Raw genomic sequence first — 23,349 nt, forward strand, 5'->3', positions numbered from 1 at the left:
GACAGAGCCATAATGGGACATGGTTCAAGCCCCAGATCCAGGTCCCACATGTCCCAGCAGGCTGGATGGCATCCCCTGAACATCTATCATAGTAGGTCTCCTCTCTACTGGGAGTGCATAGGGAGTGCATGGATTTAGGGCTTGGGGAATCTAGATTTGAATCCAGTTCTATTGGTTGCAGGCTGTGTGATCTGGGCAAGATCTTCAGCTTCTCCAGGCTTTGGTGCCCTCCCCTTTGTGGGAGCCTGATCCACGAGGCCCACAGCTCTCCCACTACATGGTTCTGATTGAGCAGTTATGACAGCAGCATGCTGGGGCTGCCCAGAGCTGAGCCTCTCACCTACTCCTCTGGGAACGGGAAGCACACTTGGCCACTCGGGGCAGATGGCCAGCTCTTCAGCCGCACTCGGCTCACACGGGTTCTCTCAAAGTTACTTTTTGAGTTGAGGGGCTCAAATATTTAGAGAACTGACATTTCTTGCTGAACAAAAGCTTTTCTCTCCCAAGCCATCTTCTTGGCTTCTTTCAACCACTACCTGGTAAGGCCTTAAATCTTTCAGTGGAAATGCTGAGCTCATCCTGAGCCTCAGGAGACGTGGTAGCACTACCTAAATGAATTCTCATTATGAAAATACCCAACACTAAGTACCAGGGTTCTAGTCCTGTCACTGACCATATGACCATATAGGGCTCAATGTCATCGCTGGGCAAAGTCAGGGGTGGACCTACTAATCTTGAAGCTCCTTTCAATCTCCACCAGCCCACAATTCCTGTGAGGCCTATAATTCCACAGTGAGAGCCTGGCCCTTCAAAGCCACTTTCTCTGTAGGACCCACTCACTAGGTTCTACACATACAAAGTGGATCTATGTTTAAAACTCCAGGCCAGTGTTCTCCACTTTGGCTACACACGAGAGTCATCTGGAGACCTTTAAAATATGCCTGCATGGGGCTCAGGCGCCTGTATTTTGCTACAACTTTCCAGGCAATGCCAACATGCAGCCAAGTTTGAGAACCACGGCTCCTAAGCCTTGAACCACAAGCCAGGGTCACTGACCAATATCCTCTTGCACTTCTTGGTCTCCTTCACCCTAGAGACCCAGAGACAGGGAAGGTCATGAAAGTATACCAGTGCCATGGGAGGCAAAGAAGGCTCTGGAGGAGCAGCATGTAACCACTATTCACCTAATACACCAGCAGATCCCTAGACAGGCTCAGCCAGGTGAGATGATATTTTATAACAACCTCTTAGGTTTTCTGAAATGGGTGCACACTCTATGAAAAAAAATATGTGAAATGGGGACCCTGCTTGTTATTCCAGCAGACTCCTGGGCCCTCTCCCCAGACATTCTGACTCATCGAGTCTAAGGTAGGGCCTAAAGTTCTGTATTTACACAGCACCCCAGTGATGAGGATGTAGTTGGTCTGAGCTCAGCCAACACAGCTCACCACCTGGGAAAGTACGTGGGGCTGGCCCCACTGGGGCTCCTGGGGCACCCTGCCCAGCCCAGAGCACAAAGGATATTTCCATTCGACGATGCTGATGCACGCCCTCCGGATGGGGTTCTTCAGAGTCAGGCAAAGTAGGGCGCGGGGTGGGCGCGTGGCCGTTGTGCTGCCCTGCTTCTTGGGTTTCCCATACTGCTGCCGCTTCCGCTGCGTGGAGCTGACCGTGGAAATGGTCGCGTTGCCGGCGCTGCCCATCAGCTTGGCCTGCCGGGCTGCATCGATGGCCGCCTGCCAAGACAAGGCCGCACCCGGCGTGGGGATGTGCTCAGGGGCGAGTCCCGCAGCTGCATTGGCGTTCATGTTGGCATGAGCTGGGCGTGGGCTCCCATAGTTGGAACCTGCAGGAGAGGACAGAGGACGGCAGTTACTAGGGAGAAGACAGGAGAGCTTGGAAAAGGAACCCAGACTCGCAGTTTTTTAAAAAATCTTACTTCGAACTATGGCAAGAGCCTGGGATATGGCACATGAAAAAATTACTGTGTGATGCCGAGAAAAAAGAGTCAGGAAAACTATTCTTGTTCTAGTTTGGCTGTGTGACCTTGGACACGTCACCCCTCCTCTCCAGTCTCACTGACTCACTTTAGGCAACAAGACAGGAGATGTACCATACATTACAGCATACACGTATGGTACATGTATGGACCTAGAAACTTGGAGCAAGTGAGAAAAGGAGGATGCAGAAAACGGCGCATATGCAATGCCATATATGTCAGTGACATTCATAAAAGTACATATAAATAAAGGATATTCGGGATCCCTGGGTGGCGCAGCGGTTTGGCGCCTGTCTTTGGCCCAGGGCGCGATCCTGGAGACCCGGGATCGAATCCCACATCGGGCTCCCGGTGCATAGAGCCTGCTTCTCCCTCTGCCTGTGTCTCTGCCTCTCTCTCTCTCTCTGTGACTATCATAAATAAAAAAAAAAATTTTAAAAAAGGATATTCATTAAATATAAGAGAATGGTTGTTTAAGGAAAGTGAGGAGGAAAGTAGGATATGGGGATAAAAACGAAAAATGAATGAATGAATGAATGAATGAATGAATGAATGAAAGAAAAGAGAATCATTGCATGAATTAATGATGACAAATGAACAATGGACTGAAGAGTGTAATTCACTCAAGTCTCTGCACCAGAGTTCCAAAAACTAAAAATAGAGTAACAAAAGGAAGGAATTGGACCAAAATAAGGTCACATCCAGATACCTCAAACCCATCTGGGCAATGAGTGTTGGTTGGATAGAAGGGGACAGAGGGCTGTGATGGTTTTACATAATGTCAACAATCCTCTGACATCCCTCCCATTAAGAAAGAGGATCTATGGCCCTTCCTCCTGAAAGGGGGTTGGTCTCCAGTGACTGTTTTGACCTATTAAATACATAAGAAATGACAGTATGTGACTTTCAAAACCATGCAGTGTACCCTGAGGCTACCACTAGCCAATGTGGAGAGCCCACATGCAGGGAGGGACTCCCAGGAACCCTCCAGCTGCTCTGCTTACCATATGCCTGCAACCTCCTGTGAGAGCCCAAGCAATTCCTGATCCCTAAAACTGTGGGAGAGAGCCGGGTGCTTGCTATTATGCGCCACTTTGATATCTGGGGAAGGGGGCTGTGTACAGCAGGGATTGACAGGGTCGGGTAGTGACAGAGGGTCGCTGTCAAGGAGGAAACCTCCATAGCGACCAGTGAAATCCGGAGTAGAGACATCCACACTTCTCTGGTTTAAAGGCAACTGAAGCCTTCAAGTGTGCCTCTCAGATACTACACATACTTGGTGGGTACTCCTCAGTCTGGTCACCTGGATGTCTCACCCTAGAATCCTACAAGGTTTACCCAGGATTGATTCAGCCTGGGCCCAGACCTGAATGTCCCAAAAAAGAGGCATGACCCTGAGGCTTGTCACCTGGTCGGGTGCAGTGGGATCAAGAGAAGCAGCAGAGAAAAGGGTGACAGCATGGGCAGCGAGCCTGGCATCTGGATGCCATGTCAGTTGCCCAGAGACAACTGGAGCAGCCAGACCAGTGCACATGTGTCACTTCCAAGGCTCCCCACAAGGACCCTCCTCTCTGCCCAGTGTACACAAGGATCTTCTACAGAAGCTGCTCAGCCCAGAATAGATGGCCTCGTGGGGCCCCATTCCTCTCCTCGCTGCAACTCACTAGTATTCAGATAAACACCTGGCACCTCTCCCAGCCACCCCTCCCTGCTCTTATCTTGGATTGATCATTCAGCGTTTGACCTTCAAGAAAACTTCTGCTCCCTGTGTGACGTGCTATCTAGACCCTATCACATCCACCACTAGCCCCGTGCTGCCCACCACCACTACCCAGGGGATGAGCGATGACCTAGCTTAGCCAGACACTCTGTACTAGGGACAGACCCCAGCAATCTCCTTGGGCTGCACACCTAGCCAGACTCTGAGCTTTCTGGTTATATTACTTAAGGAACTTAGCCTGGGCTAGCTCGAATCGGCTTTCTGTCCTTTACAACCAAACAAGGCCTGATGAGCATGCTTGTTAAATGCTACAAAGCTTGTACCTGTCTGGGCTGTCATTTCTGCTGAATTCCAAAATCTATGTCCTTTCCATTATCACACCAGTGATAGACAACAAGTAAGTTTCTGCTCTCATGCCAACTGATTGACATGACTGCCCAAAATGCTGTACCTAAAAGATTCTGAGACTTCTCTGCATATAAGGGGAAAATATGCCATGATAGATTAATGATGTCTGCCACAGGTATGAAGGGTAGGGAATGGTATCACAGATGCCACGAATTTACCACCCCTGTATGATACCAAGATGAGCACATCAGGTCTTCTTTACCACCAGCTGGTCCACTGCTTCCTGTCCCCTGACAGCTGCTTCCTGCACTATTGCCATCTGGTCCCTATGGCATTAGAGCCTCAACCCCACTCCCCAGGGCCTGGAAAATTGCCTCTTTGCTATACTCAATTCATGGCTATATTCTCAACATGACGCTCGCTCCTGTCGCACCGTACAGCCCATTCACCCCCTCCTATCCTCTGCTGCAGCTGCTCCAGGCAGCTGTTGCACCCCCAGGGGTAAACTATTTTACCCAGAATGTCAGGATCATGGAGAACCCAACAATTCCTATGAGAAGTCCTCTCTCTCACACACCTTGCCATCACCCTCCCTGCACTCATCATGTGGGTCCTACACCTAAAGCAAGGAAGACCCCAATATGACTGGGGCTTTCACTTCTCTTGTCATACACCAGAGGAAGAAATCAGAAGACAGTGTTTGAATTAATAAAGGCACCTCATATACCAGAACCGCTTCAATAACCAGCAAGCTTTTATATCTCCATTTAACACATAAGAAAACAAAGGAGTGTATGACTCATTAAAAAAGGTCACAAAGTGAGACAATGAAAGATTTCTGCAGCACGCACAGGACTCACGGTTCACTAGTACACAATACTCCGCGTCCTTAGAACTCACACAAGCGCCCCCACCTGCACACACACGTGTGCTCACACACATGGCCACAAGCAAAGCACGTGTCTCCTACTGGGTTTATGGGCCTTGACGTGGCAGGGGCTGCATGTCTGACCTAAGAACATGCTTCATGTTTGGCGTGAACGGCCCGGCCCCTTCAGTAACCCCCAGGGCGCCTCTGACAGCATTGGAGTGACCAATAAACAGTGGCCTAATATCATGTCTTACTGGGTTTGCTGGGAGGGCTGGAATTCAAATTTCGTTCATTTGATCTGTGATACATAATTTTTCCTTCCTATACTCCCTGCTCAGGACAGACAACACTTCATAGACTCTACTTTAGCTCCTAGACTAACTTCTCTTTCATCACATACATAAAAGCAGCCATGTCTCCGCCACTCTCAGCCTCTCCAGACCCCAGATCTCTTCTCACAGCTTCTTTCTGGTTACTGTCATCAAACTCCAACTTTGTACTCATGCCCAACCCCCACCTTAATCCACCTCTCTCCTACCACTTGTCAGTTCCAAAAACCAAGCAATCCTGGAGCTTTTTTTTTTTTTTTAAGATTTTATTTATTTATTCATGAGAAACAGAGAGAGAGGCAGAGACACAGGCAGAGGGAGAAGCAGGCCCCATGCAAGGAGCCCAATGCGGGACTCGATTCCAGGACTCTGGGATCATGACCTGAGCCAAAGGCAGATGATCAACCACTGAGCCACCCAGGTGCTCCAATCCTGGAGCTTTTAGACAATGTTTCAGAAGAAGGCAGGAAGCACCAGCATGAGAACACATCCATTGCCTCAGAAAGGCTGTGTCAGGGGGTATATCCTATGCACCCTGAGGTATTAACATTGAGAGCAAGATGACCATGGCTCTGCAGAGCCAAGAAGTGGATCTGAAAGTCATGTCTTGTGACAGGCTGACTTCTAAGCCACCCTGCACCATGGGTGACCTTATTTATATTCCCAGAGCCGAGGACCTCTCTGGAACACACCATCTGGAGAAAGCACATACGGATAAGCCCATGGGGAAAAACTGAATGTCAACCTCTCCCTAACCAGAAAACAAAAACATAGCCTCCATTATTTTGGTCCTGGAAGCTCTGAGCATTTCTACAGCCATGTAACTAGACTAAAGGCACTGCCACAGTAAATACAGAGCCACACACACTAGTGAGACAGGGGTGGCCCATCCGGGTGAGCCTCCCCTTCTCTAAGCAATTTTCCCCCATTCACTGGGATGGTTCCCCACCCAGACCCAAGGCTCTCTTAGTATTTCCAGGTCCCACTCAGTAAGGGGGCACAACTATCCAAGAATCCCAGGAAAGGAAAATCACCATCTTAGGCTCAATATTTCTGAACCCAGAGCAATGCCATGGAGGAAGGGCAAGCAGCATTATGTCCCTGACTGCTTTTGTTAGCACAAAATAACTACCCAATGCAAAGAGACCAATTTTCAAATTATAAAGCTGATTCAAAGCTCCGTCTCCTGGCTGCCAGCTGAAAAGATGCCACCATTTAAGCCTGCTCTGGCTCCTGCCTTACTAAACTATTTTTACTGATGTTCTCATCCCTGAATGAGCCCCAGAACAGCAGCTCAGCAGATTGGGCCACACACAAACAGGTGGGTGCCCACAGCAGCAAACTCGCTCTCACACATAAGAAAATTATTCCCATTTGTCAAATGACCCAGCTCCCCTGAGTTTAGACAGCAACTCCCTCCTCCTACACATAGGAACTGCTGCTTCTCCAAGGGACCGGGACAAGGGCAAGACCCCTACACAAACTGGTCAGCAACAGGTGATTCTGCTCTGCAAGGCCCAAGGAAAGAGTCCAAGTCAGGAGGCGATGGCTCATGCTTCCCTGGTGCCCCAGTGAGTGAGGCACGGAGCTGGGGATCCGAAAGGTAGTCAGTGATAAAAAAGTGGATTTTTTTCCCCTTTACTCCATCTCCATCCGTGCACCTGATCCAGGGCCTTATTATTTTTTTATTATTTTTTTTTTTTGGAGTTCAATTTGCCAACATATAGAATAACACCCAGTGCTCATCCCATCAAGTGCCCCACTCCATGCCCGTCACCCAGTCACCCCCACACCCCGCCCACCTCCCTTTCTACCACCCCATGTTCATTTTGATCCAGGGCCTTATTACAGAAGATGTTCAACACCTATTTGCTAAACTGCAATATGATGATGTCATGCTAAATAACAGGTAAATAACAGGTAAATCTAAGAAACTGTTGGAGTCGCCCATCTATGCCCCTAAAGCATGGGCTTATTCAGGCTCTTCCACTTACTTCTTGCATACGGTTGTAGGAGGGATTTCTGAAGGAAGAGGTAGTGAGCAAGACTTCCGTTCCCACACCACCTGCCTGGTCCAATCCTCCATCCATTTCTTGCCAGAATGCTGTAGTAGCCCCCTGACATTTCTCTTTCCTTGCCTGTCCCCAACCCAATCTCCATACAGCACCCAGAGTGACCTTTTAGAAATATAAATCATAAATCAAGTTTTGTCATTCTCCTAGATAAATCTCTTCAAAATAAGGACTCTCTGCCACGACTTATGAAGCCCACATAGGCTGGCCCTGGTCTCCTCTCTGAGCTCATCTCATTCCTGTCTCAGCCTGGTCCAATGCAAGCCTCACATACTAGCCTCATTTCACTCCTCTGAAATGCTCTCTTCTTATATGCTGCAGTGCCTTTGCACATACTTAGAATGTTATTCCCTCTACTTTTGGCTCTCTCACTTCAGGTTTGGGCTTAAATAATTCCTTCTCAAAACCCCCAACACTGATCCTCTAATGTAAATAAGCAGAGTTCAAACATTGGCTGCCAGTATGCTCCCCATCTCTCTGTCTCCATACTACCCTTGAATAGAGATGCCCAAACTCCCAGCACTATAAAGAGATCCCCAATTAGCCACATGTGTGGAGAAAAGTACAGTGCTGCAGATGTGCCTCGACAGCACAACCTCCCTCAGCTTTAGCACCTTCATCTGCACACAAAGGAGGTCACTGCTAATGACCAGACTTTGTACCCAAACTAAACCCAGATCGATTTATGGAAAGTGAGAAGCAGCAGTTCACATTTGGCAGGGAGAGAACTGTAAATGCATATCCTCCTAAAGTCCTAACCATCCTCTCACTTAGCAATCTCTATAGAGCAAAGGAAATGCTTTCTCTCGGGCCAGGGTATCACCCAGGATCTTCGCAGAAGCCCATTTAGCCCTTGCTGTCTGTCATCTCACCATGTGACCACAGGCTTGCATTCTCTTTAAGACTGTAGCAGCCAACCTGAAACAGAAACCGTGCTTTCTCTGCCCATTAAAGGCCAAATGCTAGAAAGCAGGGAGCCCATTAATCTTCTCTATCTAGAGTGTTACAGAGATAGCTGGGAAACTCGAACAGGGAAGATACTGTCTCCTGGTCTTGAGATACCCAAGGCTCTGTCTGTCTTACACTCAGTGGTGCTCATGCAGTGAAGGATCAGTTCTGGCTCAGCCCCCTGCGACAGATGGGGTAGACCAGTGGACTAACTGAGCAGCTCTTCCAAACTCCTTCTGTTGTGTCTTCCTGTCCTGCAGAGGCCAAAGAGCTAAAAACTCTAATTTCCAACCTCCCTTGTAACTGGACTTTCTGATGTAGCTATGGAGTTTGGTGAACTCAAGAAGTAAACTAAAACTCTGTCTGGTGGGGAAAGCATCTATTTCACCACTACGAGGCCAGTGAGGCTCTGGCAATACTTCCCTGATCCCTGGAAAGTGTATAAGGTGGTGTGATCCTGGAGCCAGCTCTTGGCATGGTGGCTTCCAGATTCCCCAGCTTCCTAATTACACCAGAATCCCGGGCCCCTTGATGCGCCAGCTCTGTAGCATTGTTCTGGGAGTCATTCCTAGAGGTCTGAACTAGAGCCTGCTCTCCCAACCCTTCCAATTATTTCATAAGCCCTTAAATTCCCATATTAACTATGTTTCCTCTCAAAATGGCTACAGCAGTGTCTGCTGTAGGTCCAAATCCTGACTGCAAATGTGGTCTACAGCCTCGCTGTCTAATAGAACATCTACAATGATGAAAATGCTCTATTAATTCTGAGATGTCCAATATGATAGCCACCAGCCATTGCTGACTGTTTAGCACTTGAAATGTAGCAAGAGCAACTCTAGAACTACTTTTTAAATTTTATTTAATTTCAATTAATTTACATATAAATAGCCACAGCTGGCTAGCGGCTATCATACAGGACAGCACAGGCCCACATTAAGAGGAAGTCCTAAAGGAAAGCATAATTCATGATGGAACTTTTTTTAAAAAAGCAATCAAGAACTGATTCAGACGCTGATAGGTGGGTGGATTTTCTGATCAGGAAATAACCACCCTATGCAAAAAGACATGTTTTCAAAGCATAAGACAGCCTGAGACCCAACAAACAACATGAGAAGCCAAGAGTCATTTTTCAGTGGGTTAATCCTCTCGACAACTGAATGAGAAATTAATGTTCCCATTAGACAGATAGGGAAGCTGACCATTCCCGCCAACCTGAGTTGGTCCTAAGTGAGCCCCAGGACACCTCAGGTGGGGTGGAAACCTCTCCCTTGACGAGCACTCAAAGGGTCTTCTCTGTGTGTCACATCTGCTGCCTCTACCTCTCACCTGAGCCATTTTCACACTATTTTCAACAGCATTCTCTTACATTCTTCCCTCACCCTTCTACAAACCTCACTCATGAGAGATGAGGATGCTCAGAACAAATCCATGACCACAGCGGTCAAACCTGCTCTGAAACAAAAACAGGGACCCAAGGACATCTGTGGCCACCCCCTAGACTAAATCGTTCAGACGCTGCTTTAAGTAAAACTATCTCCTTCCTATTCTACCTCCCACTCCTAATGACTGGGCCAAGGCAAAGAACCTGGGGCACTTCAGAAGCTCAAGCCAACAGGAAAAATGGTAAAGCTACTGTCATTCACATCTTCTAGTGATCCAGCAAACTAAATCTTTTCTCTGTTTTTCAGAGGGCAGCTAGTCAAAAGGAGAGAAAGAAGGGAAAAGAAATCCTATGAGGGACTCCCATGAAGTCCCTGCAGAGGAGATCTGCCAATATTACCCTGGCTAGAGGACTCTTAACCATAAAGCCATTTCCCTCATATTACTCAAGGTCATATTGACATCAGAGAGCAGGTGAAGAAAAATAGCAGAAAACCAAACTGATAGATGCACATACTAAACCACACTCTCCAACCAAAGATAATAAATTGCAACAGTAACAAAACATTCCTTCCACTTACATCCAAACAGGGACAGGAGGGAAATCTCAACCTCCTGCTATTTGAATTAAGGCACCTATCACCACCTGGTGATGGCAAACCTAAATTACAGGACCCAGTTGATGAGTTGCAGTTTATCAAAACTCACCATTTCCACTTATTGAAGGCCATTGCAAAGTAGCCATTGTAGTGGGGGGAAAAATAGGTCTAGCCCTGACTGAGGTCAAATACCAGCTAGAAAAATGGAAAAGCCTTCCAGATGCAGATGTCTGAGGACAGGCAGGAGGATTGCCACAATAGCCTGGTACAACACTGCAAAGACCAAACACTGGCTCACAGTCTCCTTGGCTCCTGCTAATGCATGCCTATGTGGGCCCTTCTGATAGGTGGGCCCTTCTTGTATTCTTCAAGTGATTCCTACTTAAGCTTCTTGAGAGCAGGAATCAGCTTTGTGGCCTCAGAAACCCTGGCAGACTGGTTGTCACCTAGTAGGTACTCAAAACACATTTGCTGCATGGGAGTTCTTTGGCAGAATTTTTATTTGGCCCTCAGAGATTTCTATGAGGAAGTTTACAGTGATGATGCTATTCAATTGTTTTAGATTAGTATGTCATGTGTATGTTTATTTCCTTTTTTAGAGAGACAGAGAAAGCATACATGCAAGTTGGGAGTGGATGGAGGGGCAGAGGAAGAGGTAGAGAATCCTAAGCAGACTGTTTGTTGAGTGCGGACCCCGACTCAGGGTTCCATCCCACAACCCTGAGGATCATGAGCTGAGCTGAAATCAAGAGTTAGGCGCTCAACTGACTGAGCCACCCAGGCGCTCCTCATGTGTTCACTTCATATGTTGGGTAAATATTTGTTTTTTATCCCCCATCAGAAGGGAAGCCTCTAAAAGCAGGCACCTTTGTCTATTTTGTTCACCACTGTATTCCCAAGAGTCCATATCAGCCTGGAGCATGGTGTGTGCTCAACAAAGATGCATTGAATGGATGAGTAAATATCTCAAAGTATAATTGTCCCATTGCACTTTTTCTCATGACATTTTTAATTACTTTAACTTTCTGGCCCCAAGATACAGAGGGTTTTGCTGCTTTGGCCCCATTTTACTGATAGGAAAACAGAGACACAGTGTGTCTGCGCCTCTCCCTAGTACCAGAACTAGAACATGGGAGGCAGCGCCATCTTGGTATGGAGGACAGTTTTTAGTGTCCTAGTGGTCCCAACCTCCTTCCTTCTCACTACCTGGGAGCATAGGGTGACAGACTCATTTGCCCAAGTATTTCACCCACTGAAGTGGGCAGGGCATCCTGGGGAACCAGAAGTAATTCCTCTGACTCTATTCCATGCCTGCGAATGCCCAGCCACACTGCTGCCGTGGAATGGCATGTGGTCCCTGCAACAGGAGCACAGCCCTGCTGAGGCTCAGAGCTCGCAGACTCAGATCCTCCAGGCCATGAGCGGTTCTATTCTGCGGGAGAGAAGGTCTGACTTGTCTGGTACCTCTTCAGCCCCTCCCGGGGCCAGGGAAGGCTGAACTCCAGAACTCTGTCCAGCGGGAAGCAGGGGCTGATCAACCCCGTAGGGAAAGCAATGTAACACTCCTAATGAGAGTCTTTAAGGGATTCAATCATTATACTACCCTTCTCAGAAGCTACCCTAAAGGACTAATCCAAGACGCCAGCAAAGCAATGTACCCGGGTATTCACCACACTGCAAATTATACCAACACCAAATTGAAAATCACCTATAAGCCCATCACAGGGGGACTGGCCTGTGATGCCACATCCCCATGAAAGAATTTTAGAAGCTATAAAAATTATGTTCTGAAAAAAAATATAGAAAAATATTTCACATGATATTAAGCAATGGAAACAGGACCCAAAAAGATATGTTCTGTAGGATCCCAATTTTTAAAAAGACACTTTTTTTCCATAGAAGAAAGACTAGAAGGAAACACATAAAAATACTCCTAGTTGTTCAACTATACATCAATCTTTTAAAAGGTCATCTTTCTAGATCAAGAGCATGACAAAAAGGATTTAAGATCTCTACTGTTTTTACTAAACTTAAAAGAAAAACACACTTACTGTTGAAAAACAGAAAAGTCCAACAATTTAAAAACATGTATCTTAGAAAGTCCCCTACCTCACCATTAATAAATAGACTCATGTGTCTGTCTAGATTTTGTCCTTAAATGGCTAGAATAAAAACTTATAAAAATGGTATGAAGAAAGGAAGGAAGGAAAAAAAGTAAGGCAGGCAAGCAGGCAGGCAGGTTACTACTGATTATCTTCAGGTGGCCACATTTATTTGCAGAAAGGCAGTTCAGCCTAGAACTCAGGGCCCTGGACTTAGAATCCAGGCAGAGTAAATGCAAATTCCAGCTCTGCTAGTCACTAGCTGTGTGGCTGGAATGGTCACCTCACCTCCCTGTACCCAAGATTCCTTATTTGTAAAACAGAAACAGTAACACTGCCTATCACACAGCATTGCTATGGTGATCAAATGAGTTAATAAATATAAAACTCTCAGAATAGTGCTGAGAATAAGAACTTTGTAAGTCTAGCTCTTTTTGAAATTATTATATTTTCCAAATTCTGTTCAGTAAATAATTCTTTGGTAATCAGAAAGAAAAAAGTTATGGTTTTGCTTTATTAAGTATACTTCCAAAATTACTGTAGCCAAATCAGTATGAGATTCTTGTCCAGCCCCTGACATACCAATTGGGGGGGGGGGCGGTGATCAGGGGAAGCTGTGCACATACACTCCACCAGCCAAACCAGCTGCCCACCTTCCTAGGCTGCCTGGAGCCTCCTCCTTCCGACCCCCAGCACCGCAAGAAGATACGAGCATCTGCCTGCAGCCTCAGAGACACATGAAGCTCCATGAAAACTCCACCTGCACCTCTGCGTGGCCCTCTGCTGATTCGAACCTAAGCTCTGGACAAAGGATAATTGCACCTCTGAATCTCCAGCTGCAGTGCTCTATAAACAAAAACATCTAGGTTTCGGCTAAAATGAAATGGCTGATTTGAAAATTAGCCAAGATATATACATGGGCAAGATGCTTCCTTTTTTCTTGTGGTCTTGATTTGTAGCAGCAATTCCATTAAATATCAGTTGGGTTCCATGATGTGTGAACAGGTGTGTAGCATAGAGAAAAGCACTGGGGCCCAGGGTCACAACACCTGGGTTCAGGCCCCAGGTCTGAGGGGTGCCATCCGTATCAACACAAACCCTTCAAAGAAGTTGGAGCAGAAGTAGACACTGGACTGGGGGTTGGGGGGCTTGGGGAGCTCTCCTCTGGCTGGATCACAGTCTCACAGCATCAGAGCCCAGGTCCCTGACCCTGTGACTATCGCTCCCACTGCCAGCCACACTGCCAAGTAAGTAAGTACCTAGTGATGCAGACTTCTCAGTTTACTCATCTGTAAAATACAGACAATAATATATTCCTCATAGGACAATCGCAAAGATTAAATGAGATTAGGCCTATGAAAGTACTACCCAAAAATAAAGACGCTTAATAAGAATCATTCCCCAGATGCCCACATATAATGCCTCAGGGCACTAAAGAATACCTCATTACCAACAAAAGAAAATAAAACATGAAAGCTGTTTTATATATTTAAAAAAATGTTTTTCCCAGAAGCACACCCTCTATGTTAAGCAACCCACCTCTCAAAAACTGCTATATCTCACATACAAATTTAATAATGTCAATTTGTGGAAAAGTGAATCTATCCAGAGAATTCAGAATACAGAAGATTCCAGAGATCTTTGAAAACTGTGTTCCATTTTCCAAGGAACTTCTATTAGTGAAAGTTTCTGAAGTTCTTTCATTATCTGTGGGATTGCACTGTGTGTGTGTGTGTGTGTGTGTGTGTGTGTGTGTGTGTGTTGGGGGGGGTGACTGCACATATTTACACAGTGATAACACAATACACACAAACACACCCACACACGGCCCATTTGTCCTACTCCTGATGTTTCTAATTCTCATTAAGGTGGGACAAAAGAAACACATTAGCTTATTCCTCTACCCTTGCAGGCTATTTAATATCAGTGCTTTGTTAAAAAGTATAATGCTTCTTACATTTGGAAAAGTCAAAGCCATTTATCATTAATCCCCACAAAACCTCTGCCAGACGGCAGGCAGACAAGAAGGTGGAAGGCAATGAGAAAATAAGCAAGTCCCCCTGAGCCTGTTGTTCACTGGCAAACATTAAGCTTCAAAGTGCTCTGAAGCCATCCTCTTTTCTGAGTTTGGAGAGAGAAGAACCAGAGCAGAAGTCAAGAGAGCTGAATTCCAGTCCCCGCTTCATTACCCATTTGTTCTGTGCAAGTTAGACATACCACTTTCCTTCTTTGGCCTTCGGCTTCCTCTTTAAAATGATGAGTCTCAACCAAACACCATAAGAGGTCTCCCAGCTCAGAGCCTCAGGTCCGGAGCTCTTGGGTCCGGGCATCTCACTGTCCCCCAACCCTCCTCCCCAGCCAGTTTAACTCCTCCCAAGTTCCTCAGTGCCTGGATCTCCTCCCTACAGGCCTCAAAGATGAGGGCTGAGAAGGCCAGCCCGACATCCAGTTCCCTCTGCTCACGAGCTGGGCTCCTGGCTAGAGAGGCGGCCTGGAAGAGTGGGTGCTGAGCTATCCTAAGAGGCTGCCTCCACTATGCTTATAGGGCAAGGTTAACTGAAGGGGCCATTCAGCTAGAAGGGGCAACGGAGAGAAGAGGACCCTCCAGCCCTTGTTGTGTTTCTAATTTATCATCCCAGGGTTTCTCTGATGACCCCTGCGGGCTCCACATGGTTTACATAGAAGTCCTCAAAGTCAGAGAGAGCCCTTCACCTCCATTAGGAGAGTATTCTCAAAAAAATCATAAAATGACAAGTGTCAGCCAAGACTCAGAGGAAGGATGGCCCTTGTGCACTGCCAGTGGGAACATAAAATGGTACAATGGTGACGGAAGGTAGTATGGAGGTTCCTCAAAAAATTAAATACATAGGGGCACCGAAGTGGTTCGGTGGTTGAGCGTCTGCTTTTGGCACACGTCGTGATCCCGAGGTCCTGGGATCAAGTCCCACATCGGGCTTTCCACAGAGAGCCTGCTTCTCTCCCTGCCTGTGTCTCTGCCTCTCTCTCTATGTCTCTCATGAATAAATAAATAAAATCTTTAAAAAAAATTAAACACATAACTACCATATGATGCAGCAATGCCACTTGAGTCTATACCCAAAAGAATGGAAAGCAGGGACTCAAAAAGATACTGTACTCCAAGGTTCAGAGCAGCATTATTCACAATGGCCAGAAGCTGGAAACAGCCCAAGTGTCCATCGACAGGTGGATGAATAAACAAAATGTGGTCTCTACATACAATGGACTATTATTCAGTTTTAAAAAGGAAAGAAATTCTGACATGTGCTGCAGAATGGATGACCCTCGAACACACGACGCTAAGTGAAGTCAGCCCATTATAAAATAAATCGGGTATGATTCCACTTCTATGAGGAGTCGTACCCATAGAGAGAAAAAGTAGAGGGGGCAGCCAGGACCTTGGGGAGAAGGGAGAAGCAAGTTTGTGTTTAATGCACACAGAGTTTCATGGGGAAGATGAAAAAGGATGGTGGTGATAGTAGTGCAATGATGTGACTGTACTTAATGCCACTAAATTATACACTAAAATTAAAGGGCACCTGGGTGGCTCAGGCGGTTAAGCATCTGCCTTCAGCTCAGGTCATGATCTCGGAGTTCTAGGATCGAGTCCCGAGTCAGGCTCCCTGATCAGCAGGGAGACTGCTTCTCTCTCTCCGCCTGCCTGCCCCTCTCCTCACTCATACTCACTCGCTCTCTCTCAAATAAATAAATAAAATCTTTTTAAAAATTAAGATGGTAAACTTTGTTATGTGTTACATAATATAAAAATATTAAATTTTTTATTAAATTTTTATTTAAAAAACAGAGATATGAGTGTTGGACCTGACGCACTTAAAGGAATATTCCCAGAGGAAAGAGATCTAAGAAGTGGGGGACTGCCTTCGAAGGAACAGAGAGCTGGAAGGTGAAGGCGTCTGGTGTCCGCTACTCAAGCTGTCCCTCAGGAAGGGCTGGCTAGGGTGAATGCAGACCAGGCCCGAGGGAGGCGCGTGGCAGGACAAGTCTCTACCACTACACAAGTGCTTCCCTGCAGGGCCTTCTGCTCAGGCCCTCAGTATGTGACACAAGCCCAGAAAAGGATGCAAAGAAGTTTGGTCATAAGTTGTTTCCAATTATCAAATAAATCACACATGCACGTACACAAACATGTCTTCACAACTGAATGAAACCAGACTTGCATCCAACTACATCTACGGTGCACTCAAACACTATTCAATATCAGGCGTCAGATCTTTGGCTGGGAGAGATGGGTAATCAGAACGTTAGATCAATCCCTGGCTTTCCACAGTTTCAGTCGGGTCCCAAGGCTCTGCTCTGGGCACCTGGCGTGTCTCCAGGGCAGGCTGTGAGCGTTCATCGCTGAGCTCTGCTTCCTAGTCCAGCGCTTGACACACATCAGGTATAAAAGGAAGTGTTTGCTGAAGGAATGTGATTTCTACTCCGCATCCCGATGGTTTTAGGTGAGGGGACAAGTGACATGATTCCCACTGCTAAGGATGAAACCAAACAGACAGAAGCACAAAGCCCTCATCCAACGAGACCCAGATCAGCCACTCCTAAGCCCTCCAACTTCTCTGGCATCTTGAATCCAAGCTCTCTCCTCAGACCTCTCGCACCTCTTGAGCTCCGTCCTCCCACGTGTGGATGTGTTCCCTCTCCTTCCTGAGCCTCAAGGTGCCTTTTCTCTTCTTTCTGCTTGGCTTTTTCTGACTCCTTCTTAGCCCGGCAGTCCTGACCCCTCCTGCTCCTCTCCGCCATCTTTACCTCCTTGGAGGACTGAGGAAAACATCTGATGCAGGCTCTCCTTGGGTGTGGCAGGGATTCAGAACAAGGGCTGCGACTTAGAGTGGAGGTCCCTGGGGACCCAAGATCTCAACATGGGACACTAGCACTGCCCAGATTCTTCCCCTGAGCATCAGGACCATCAAAAGCCTGGGCCAGCAGGAAGTGGATGGGGAGACATGGAAAGGTCTACTTCTAAAAACCTAAAAGTAGAAGGCAGAGGTCAACGTCACCTTCATTCCTCATCTCGGAATGGAGCTATGATCCAATGGAGCAGAAACCAGGGCTGTGGAAGTGCCATAAAACTCTACAATCTTTGTACCCTGGTCGCTCTGTCTATGTGGCTTTCCTTCAACCACATTCCCACAGTAATTAGGATGGTTCTGACCTTTAAAACAATGTGAATCTAGTCCTGGCAGATGAAGGCAGCTGGGAAACAGTGGCCAAGAAGAGCATGGGATCTGTAAAAACTGAGTTTTAGGGACAGCCTACAGGGGAGCTGAGTGGACAGTGAGAGCCAGAAAAGAAAGCCACAAAGTCTAGTGGTTAAAGGCAGAGATCAGGAGTCACATGAGACCCAAGTTCATACTCTGTGGGTCCAACAAGCCCTGTGGGCCTGGGCAACTTATTTAACATCTCTGAGACTCAGGTACCTCTGAGCTGTTTCAAGGATTTTATTTTATTTATTTATTCATTAGAGACACAGAGACAGAGGCAGAGACACAGGCAGAGGCGGAAGCAGGCTCCATGCAGGGAGCCCGACGTGGGACTCGATCCCAGGACTCCAGGATCACACCCTGGGCTGAAAGGCGGCGCTAAACTGTTGAGCCACTGGGGCTGCCCTACTTCGAGGATTTTAAAACATTGACAAGCACTTGGCATGGCACAGCCATATATGAAATTCTCAGTGAATAGTTGGCATTAATCACTATTGCTTTCATTGTTGCTGTTGTGATTAAAGTGAGCTGAATCCCTGGGGGCCTGCAGCTGTGAAGGAGAGGCGTGGGGAGGCCCTGGCCTGAGAAGAGCTGTCAGGCTCAGCACCACGAAGGCCTCTGCAGGCACCCCAAGGTAGACCCCACCAAGCGTGTCAGCGATTCACAACCCTCCACATTTCCACCGAAGCACATGCTGCCCCGCCCATCTCACTTCCTGATCAGCTCCCCTTGGGTCACGAAGACCATGGACCAGAGCTGGGCATGTGGGTCTCCCTCTCCTCCCCCGCTAAGGAGCCGTGTGACTCTGGACAAATTCCTGTCTCTGTGTCTCGGCTACCTCGTCAGTAAAATGAAGGAGTTTACTAAATGGTCTCTAAGATCCTATATATATTTTTTGGCCCTCACTGATTCTAGAATTCACATGTGGATGGCAGAAGAGCTTATCATTTGGTACACGCTGACAAAAGAAATAGGCTTCCTCGAGGGAAGCTCAGTGCCCCACCCCACTCCTCAATTCCCTCCTTTAATACTAATAAATAATTGAATCTGAAAAGCACCTAATAGGGCAGCCACTTAACCAGGGCCAGCCCCCAGAGCCTCAACAAACACAGACCAGGATGACCATGTCTCCTTGAGAGCAGGATATGTAGTGTTTGCACTCCACAGCACCCGGCTTCTGAAATACATACTGACTAATTAAGCTGTTCTCCTGGTCCTTTCTGATGCACCCAAGTTTCAGAGCAGGATGCTGCTGGAACCATAGTCACCTGCTCATTTGCTCTCCCTGAATGTCTGACTTCGTTTGGCAGCCTTCCTAGATTTGGTGTTCCCAGTCTGTGAAACGGATTGGAAGCATCTTTCTAAAGGCCAGAGGTACCAGGTGGAGAAGGTTATTGGGGCAAATGGGGCGTTTGCTTTTGTCTGCTCTATGCACTCAGTACTCTACGAAGTCCCTTTTAATATAAAACACGCATGGACTAAACATAGTCTTGCTACTGGGTGGTCCCCTGGCAGCCTGCAACTACAGACACTGTTTGCTAAGCATCATTGTTTGCCTTTTATAAAGAAAGGCAGTTTTCCTTATAAAACTATGGGCTTAGGACTCCCACTCAGGATGGCAAATGCCTGGTCCAACCTCCCACTTGAGCCAAGGAGTTATGGAATACTCCCCCCACCCACTCACTGACCCCAAATCATCAGTGATCGCACAACTGTGTAAAGGCATTGGTGATCGGGGAAGGGACAGGAGCTGCTGCCTGGAAAGCAACTTCCCCACATGAGCACACATTCACCCTCATACACATGTACTAATATGTATGTACAAACACGCGTGTGTCCCCAGTGTGTGACTCACAGGCACAGAGTACCACCACCTTCCTCTGTAGGCCCCTGGTCCTTGCCACCGCCTTCCTTATAGCCACTCCAAGTATGTGTGGGGGTTCTCCTCTGCTCAAACGTAGCCTTGAGAGCAGAGCCCCAGCTCCTCCCACTCCACAGCCCCCACAGCGCTGGCACAGGGTGAGTGGTCCAGAATGTCCGGGTGTGTGGACTCGCCTGGGGCAGAGCCCGTGGGAGCCTCAGACATACGAGTCGCTCCCCTGACCTCCTCAGGTCGGGCTGCACATTGGCCCACACAGACCCCCACCCACACGCGCCTCTCCAGCAGCATCTTCCCAGCCAGGGACCTTGCTTTTTCAGAGTCCATAACTAAATTTGGACTTGAAACAGAAGCAGCCAAGGCGAGACTGGCCCAAAGGTTAGCTCCAGGCAGCTTAGCTTTCCAAAGCACTTGGTTCACCTCTGTCAGAGCACACGGTTCCAAGTTGTCACCCTCTCCAGCAGCTCCTCCGGCTCCAGTAACTGGGGTGCCCCTCCCCCCCTCACCTGTGGCTCCCAGACTCCACTCAAAGGGCAACGGCTTCAGGTGGAAGGACAAGCCCAGGAGATACAAGTTGCTGAGGGACAAAGAAGATGAGTTTTGGAATGAAAGAGATCTCAGTTTGAATCTCAACCCTCCCCTGTTTAGCTGAGTGATCTTAGCTAAGTTAGCCCAACCTCTCTGAGCCTCGGGGTGCTTATCAGTAAAACAGGAGTAACTCCCCAAGGATAAATGGGATGTATTAACATCAGTGCGTGCTCACCGGAGGTTAACTATTTCAAGCCAATGCGGGCTCTGGAGTTGGCAGTGCTAATAGATGCTGTGAGACACAAGGAGTGACACTCCCCTTCCCCAGCCCCTGGAGGCTGCCAGTTCTCCAGCAACTTCTCCCAGGCCACTCCAGGGCACAGTTGGACTGAACTATCCCAAACAGAACAAACAACACCTAGAGATGGCTTGCCCTCAATGCCACATCCAGAGTTGGCAAGACTCTCTCACACTTCCCTGAATACAACAGCCCAGACTCGTCACCATGCAGATGGGGTTATACAACATCCAAGCCTTTGGGAGACAGAGCTTCCATCTGGCTGGCAGCTTACAAATATTTGACCTTATCAGGCTTGAATTGGAATAGAAGGATAATTGAGGTTTCATATGAAATTACTGTGCAAGTTATGTACGACCCAATCAGGCTTGCAGGGCATGTAATGGTTTCATTTGTTTGTTCCAGGGATACTTGGTGTGCAGGCTGGAGGAATGAGGCCAGCCATGAAGTAGAGCCCCTGTGCCCTTCATTTCTGCTCTTCCCGTCCTCCCTTAATTGGCACTCCGCAGCCATCTTCACAAAGCCTCACAGAGCCGTCCTCTCCTGCCCCTTCAGGACAGCCTCAGGCTTTCCCTGGGCCATTGGGAAAGAGCAGTGTGAGGAGATGAAAAGAGAACCGGGTGAGGTAGGGAAGCAGGCTCATGGAGCCCCAGCATCTCCTCTCAGAGGTACAGACACTCAGGTCCTGAGGAAGCAAGCCGCATGCCCTGGGCTCCACATCCAGGTCAAGGTCAAGCTGAAACTTAAGCCCAAGCCTCCAGGTTCCTACATGCTTTTTCTACTAACCCAGGTCAAGGCTGAAGCTGGCAGGCACCTGATGATAAAGTGGCCTATAACAATTCCTCCACCCACCGCTCTTTACATGGCAGAGGCCCAGTGTGGCAGGCAAGAATGCTCCCCCAAGATGTCCACATCCTCATCCTTGGAAATTGAATATGTTACCTTACATGGTAAAAGAAACACTGTAGGTGTGATGAAGCTGCTTGTGAACTAGGGAGTTATCCAGGACTATGCAGGTAGGCCTGATATCACAAGAGTCCTACTAAAGGAGGCACGAGAGGAGAAAGGAGAAGATACTACCCAGCTGGCTCTGAAGATGGAGGAAGGAGCTTCCAACAGATGGAAAAGGTAAGGAAACAGATTCTTCCTCCAGAGCCCCCAGAAGGAATGCAGCACTTCAAGCCCACTTTAGACCTCTGACCTCCAGAACTGTGTTTTTTTAAGCCAGAGTTTGTGGTAACTTGTTACAAAAGCAATAGGAAACTCATACCCTCAGAAATGTATCTGTGTAAAATCATCCAAAGTTGAAAGCAGCAGGGAGAGGGTAGAGTTAAGCACTCTCGGTTATCTGGCCCATGGCCACGAGTAAGCTATACATCTGGCACTTCTCGAGGACAAAGTCCTTGCTGCCCTCAGCCTGCCCAGCCCTCAGAAGCAGGCTGGGGCCAGATGTCTGGGGCAGGGGCAGGGGCAGGGAGTGGTACAAGTAGAACAGAAACAAAAATTTCTAGGAGTTGATTAAAGATTGTGTAAAGGACTTGAATAGACATTTCTCCAAAGAACATATACAAATGGCCAAAAAATATTTGAAAGGATGTTCAATTAATAATCAAAGAAAGACAAATCAAAACCACAATGAGATATTCACTCACATCCATTAGTATGGCTACTGTCAAAAACAAAACAAAAACCCAGAAAATAGTAAGTGCTGGTTAGGATGTGGAGAAATCAGAATGCTTGTGCACTCTTGGTGATAATGTAAAACGGTGCAACTACTGTGAAAAACAGTATGCCGTTTCCTCAAGAAGTTAAAGATAGAATCACCGTATGATCCAGCAATTCCACTTCTGGATATATGCCCAAATTAGTTGAAAGCAGGTCTGGAAGAAATATTTGTAGACCCATGGTCATCGCAGAGTTAGTCACAAGAGCCAAGACATGGAAGCTACACAAATGTCCATTGAGAGATGAATGGATAAGCAAAATGGGATATATGGGAATATTATTCAGGGATGTATATAAAGGGAATATCATTCAGCCATAAAAAAGGAAGGAAATCCTGTCACAGGCTGTAACAGGAAAGAACCATGAGTACATTTTGCTGGATTTGAAATAAGCCAGTTAAAAAAGACAAAGGCCATATGATTCTAAGTTATAGACAGTACGTAAAATAGTCAAATTCATAAAACAAGGTAGAATGGTGGTTTCCAGGTGCTGAAGGAGGGAATCATTCAATGGGTATAGAGTTTCCTTTTTCAAGATGAAAAAGTTCTGGAGATCTATTTTCACAAAAATGTGGATACACTTAACACTATTGAATTGTTTACTTAAAAGTGATTAAGATGGTAAATTTTATGTTATGTGCTTTTTACCACAAAAAGCAAATTTTAAAATAATAAAAAGCGTCTGTGTCACACTCACCAAATGAGCCCAGCTGGGGCCTGAAGGCCTCCTACAACTTAGCATGTATGACAATTCCCACTACTTGTGCCTTTATTTCCACACTCTGGTGTTTGTCTTTTCAAGAAGATCATGAGCTCACTGAGGACAGGAGTCTCGTCTTATTACTCCAAGTACCTCATACAGCATCCAGCACTGTGCTTTACACACAACAGGTGCTCAAGGAACACCTGAGTTGAGTTTAATTTTTCAAGAATGTGGCCTTAGCTCCTACAAATTCATCCTATTCTTCCAAAGTGGTGCTTATTCTACTGCCAGCCTCCATAGGGTCAGGGATGTCAGATCAAGTACCAAGGAGACAGGAAAGAATGGATCAGAGCTTTTGGAAGAGGCCCAGACTATAAGTAAAACAAGTACACTTATTCTCTAAATGCTCGTATGACAGAATTTCTCTGCACCCTGCCCCAGCCTTCCTCCTGTGGCATTAAACAGGTAAATTGCTCAAGAACACAAAATCAGAGGTAAAAGCAGAATGGTTCACTGGGAACAGGGAACAACTTCAATTTGGTTAGACTACGAAGTACAAAATCTCAGAGCCCCACAGACCATCCCAGAAGTCATAATACAGGTCTGGGGAGC

The 23,349-nt window shown here is 47.1% G+C and overlaps 1 protein-coding gene across 50 annotated transcripts in view; it reads right to left on the reverse strand.

Annotated features, from left to right (window-relative positions):
- CACNA1C (calcium voltage-gated channel subunit alpha1 C) overlaps positions 1-23,349 on the reverse strand; it is a 760,002-nt gene that overhangs the window by 605,112 nt on the left and 131,541 nt on the right. For all 50 annotated transcript variants that reach the window (XM_041735639.1, XM_041735630.1, XM_041735636.1 and 47 more), the window contains exon 2: positions 1,525-1,846. In XM_041735639.1, the coding sequence (XP_041591573.1) occupies positions 1,525-1,846 (322 nt within the window). The remainder of the gene's footprint in view (positions 1-1,524; positions 1,847-23,349) is intronic.

The sequence above is a fragment of the Vulpes lagopus genome, chromosome 21 (genome assembly GCF_018345385.1).
Source record: "Vulpes lagopus strain Blue_001 chromosome 21, ASM1834538v1, whole genome shotgun sequence".
In the NCBI taxonomy this organism is placed as follows: Eukaryota; Metazoa; Chordata; class Mammalia; order Carnivora; family Canidae; genus Vulpes; species Vulpes lagopus.